This window comes from Thecamonas trahens (genome assembly GCF_000142905.1).
Source record: "Thecamonas trahens ATCC 50062 unplaced genomic scaffold supercont1.8, whole genome shotgun sequence".
Classification (NCBI taxonomy): domain Eukaryota; order Apusomonadida; family Apusomonadidae; genus Thecamonas; species Thecamonas trahens.
In genome coordinates, this window is record NW_013657672.1 from 544,531 (window position 1) to 547,677 (window position 3,147).

At 61.4% G+C, this 3,147-nt stretch overlaps 2 protein-coding genes across 2 annotated transcripts in view; one reads left to right on the plus strand and one right to left on the minus strand.

The window, feature by feature from the left end:
- Positions 1-131: 131 nt before the first annotated feature.
- On the plus strand, positions 132-785 carry AMSG_02186 (lipase; the record flags this gene model as incomplete). The annotated part of the gene is made up of 1 exon (XM_013905753.1): positions 132-785. One exon carries the CDS (start codon positions 132-134, stop codon positions 783-785), a length of 654 nt encoding a protein of 217 aa, XP_013761207.1.
- A 47-nt stretch (positions 786-832) lies between these two features.
- The window catches only part of AMSG_02187 (protein phosphatase 2), a 3,161-nt gene continuing 846 nt past the window's right edge, over positions 833-3,147 (minus strand). Inside the window, exon 2 of the mRNA XM_013905754.1 lies at positions 833-2,997. Coding sequence (XP_013761208.1) covers positions 851-2,997 — 2,147 coding nt within the window. The 3' untranslated portion in view covers positions 833-850. The remainder of the gene's footprint in view (positions 2,998-3,147) is intronic.

The window sequence follows — 3,147 nt, forward strand, 5'->3', positions numbered from 1 at the left end:
TCCCCTCCCCACCACTCTCACGATCACAACGTACACTGCAGGCACAATACTCGGCGGCTTCGTACTGCGCTCGTGGCGAGATCGAGTCGTGGAGCTGCAAAGCGTGCGCGGGCAATACGACGGGCTTTGTGATGACCAAGTACTTTGTTGATGAGAAGACCAAGACCGAGGCTTACGTCGGGTACCGGGCGGCGTCCAAGACCATTGTGGTGGCCTTTGAGGGCTCGCACAACACACAGAACTGGATCGTCAACCTGCAGTTCCTCAAGGCCGACTTTGATTATCCGGGCGCCGAGCACGCCCGCGTTCACGGCGGCTTTTACAAGGCGTACAAGAACATCCAGGTCGATGTGGAGAACGACGTCGGCGCGCTTGTGGACCAGTTCCCGGACTACCAGGTGTACGTGACGGGCCACTCGCTGGGCGGCGCACTCGCCGCCTTTGCCGCCCTCGACATCACCGTCAACCGGCCGCACGTCCCGGTCAACGTCTACACCTTTGGCTCGCCGCGCGTCGGCAACGACGCCTTCCAGCTCTACTTCCAGGCCCAGATCAGCAACTCAATCCGGGTTGTCAACAAGGCCGACATTGTGCCGCACCTCCCGCCGCGGGCGTTTAACTTTCACCACGTTCCTCGCGAGGTCTGGGTCGAAAAGTCCGGCGTCATCGTCGTCTGCAACGGCTCGGGCGAAGACCCGCACTGCTCCGACTCGCTCCGTACCCCGTGGTCGACTAAGGATCACCTCGAGTACCTCGGCGTGGTCCAGGGCCAGGGCGCATGCTAGTTTGTCGACTTTTCATCCACCCACGCTCTCACCCACATCAGCCCCGATGTAACACAACTCATTCTTCACTTGTCCTTTGTCTTGGCCTTGGCCTTGGACTTGGACTTTGACCGTGACTTGTCCTTGTCCTTGTCCTTGTCGCGCGACTTGTACTTGGCCTTGGCCTTGGACTTGTCGCGCGACTTGGCCTTGTCCTTGGACTTGGCCTTCTCGCGGCCGGCGATCGACGACCGTGATGACGAGGCTTCGGGCAGCTCGTCCTCATCTTCGTCGGGAACGACTGGAACCGAGGGCGGCAGGATGGCAGTGGTGGGCGAGGCCGGCTCGTCCGGGTGGCGTGGAGGAAGGTTGCGGTTGCGGCGGCGGGTGCCGATGGAGATGGGATTGGGGACTGGGACGGCATTGCCGAGCGCGCCCTCCTCTTGCGACGAGTTGAGGTCGTCCATGGAGCGGTGCTGCTCGAGAGCGTGGAGGACGTCGCGGTCCTGCGGAAGGAGCGACTTGCGGCGGAGGCGCACGTTCTGCGGGGTGGCCTGGATGTTGGGCACCGCTTCGAGGATGTCGACAATGCCCTCGGCGTCGACGTCGGTCGACTCTGCGCGCGAGTGGCGGCGGAGGTGTGCGAGCGGGGCGAGGGCGGTGGCGTCGTCGATGCCATCAAACGCCGGCGGCGCCTCGCCGTTGTCGCGGGCGGCGCGGTTCTTGCGGGCAAGCTCCTCAATCCGGGCCCAGCGCTCCTCGTTGGCCTTGCGGGCCTTGCGGGCCTTGACCCGCTCCTGCTTGTAGTTGCGGGTGCACTCGTCAAAGAACGTCGGGTTGAGGTCCATGAACAGCTTGAGACAGTTGTAGATGAGCGAGTGAATGGTCTTGTTCCAGTGGCCCTTTGAGTTGCGGTAGAGGGCACCAAAGACGATGGGCAGGATGGTGCGGTAGTTTTCGGCCATGAGGCCAACAATGTAGTCGTTCTTCCACAGCCAGAGCGCCCGCTCGGCAACTTGGAACTGCGGCGAGTCGATGCACTTGGCGAGGCGCTCAAAGAGCATCGACTGGACGTTGACAAACTCGGCCGGCTCGATGACGTCGAGGATCTCCTCGACCTCGGAGAGGAACATGACCTCCTTTGGTGAGTTGGTCTTGGGCCAGAACCGGAGGAGGCCAGAAACGACCGTCGCCGTCAGCTGCGGGTCCTTCTCCAGGAACTGGACGACGCAGTACGCGAGCTGCGGGTGATAGAGCGAGAGCGACTGCGGCTTGTGCAGCGGAATGAGGACCCGCCGCAGGAACGTGATGTGCTCCGACTTGAGCGGGAGGCCAAAGCCGTTGATGATCGAGCCGAGGATTTCCAGCAGCTCTGCCACGCCGTTGTGTCGTTGCGTCTCGTACACAAAGGTGAAGAAGATGTTGTTGATTGCCGTCCGGATAAACGACCGCATGGTGAGGAACTTGCCGTAGATGCGGTGCAAAATGGTCTTGAGAAAGTCGCGCTCGCGCGGGTCCTCCGTATCAAACAGCTCGAGCAGCTCGGATACAAACGACGGGGTGATGTACTTTTTGGCCACGTCCAGATTAAACTCGCCCGACTCGAGGATCCGGAGGAAGAGCTCGTACACAACCTGCACATGCGGCCACGCAGCCTCCAGAATAGGCTCGTCTTCCTCAGGGTCGTACGCGTCGCCGTTCGGGTTGATGTGCGGCGGCAGCGTTCGGCACAGGTTTGCCCGCAGCATCACCATGAGGTCAGGGAAAATGTGCTCCGAAATAATGCCCGACACCGTCGTCACGCAGTCCACGAGCTCGTTGAGCGCAGTCAGCTTGATCTCCTTTGACTTGAGGTCTTTGCTCGGGTCCAAAAAGTTGTACAGCACCGAGGCCTGTCGCAGCTTGAGGAGGAACAGATCAAGCATGTCGTCCTCAGACTCGGCCTCAAACAGCGACGGCAGCTCCTCCAGCTCCTCTGCCCTGGCCTCGGGAGAGGTGAACCGCGACTGCGACGTTCGCTTCTTCAGCGCCCGTCCCAGCGGCGCCATCGGTGCTCCATCCGCCAGCGCGGGATCAGATGCAGACGTAACCCTCGCCTCACTGCCGGGGTTAGCATCGCTCCCTCCGCCACTCCGCGAGCTCTTCGACTTGGACTTGGACTTGGACTTGGACTTGGACTTGGACTTGGATTTATCCTTGTCCTTGTCCTTGTCTTTGCGCGATGGCTTGTCCGCTGCCCACCAACCAGCCAGCCAGCCAGCCAGCCAACCGAGACCAAACCCCAACAATACGGCATACCACACCAGTGAGTTCAGCTCCCGTCCTCCCCTTCTCCCCCTTCTCCCCTTCTCCCCTTCTCTCCCCCTCTTATCCCCCCGCCATC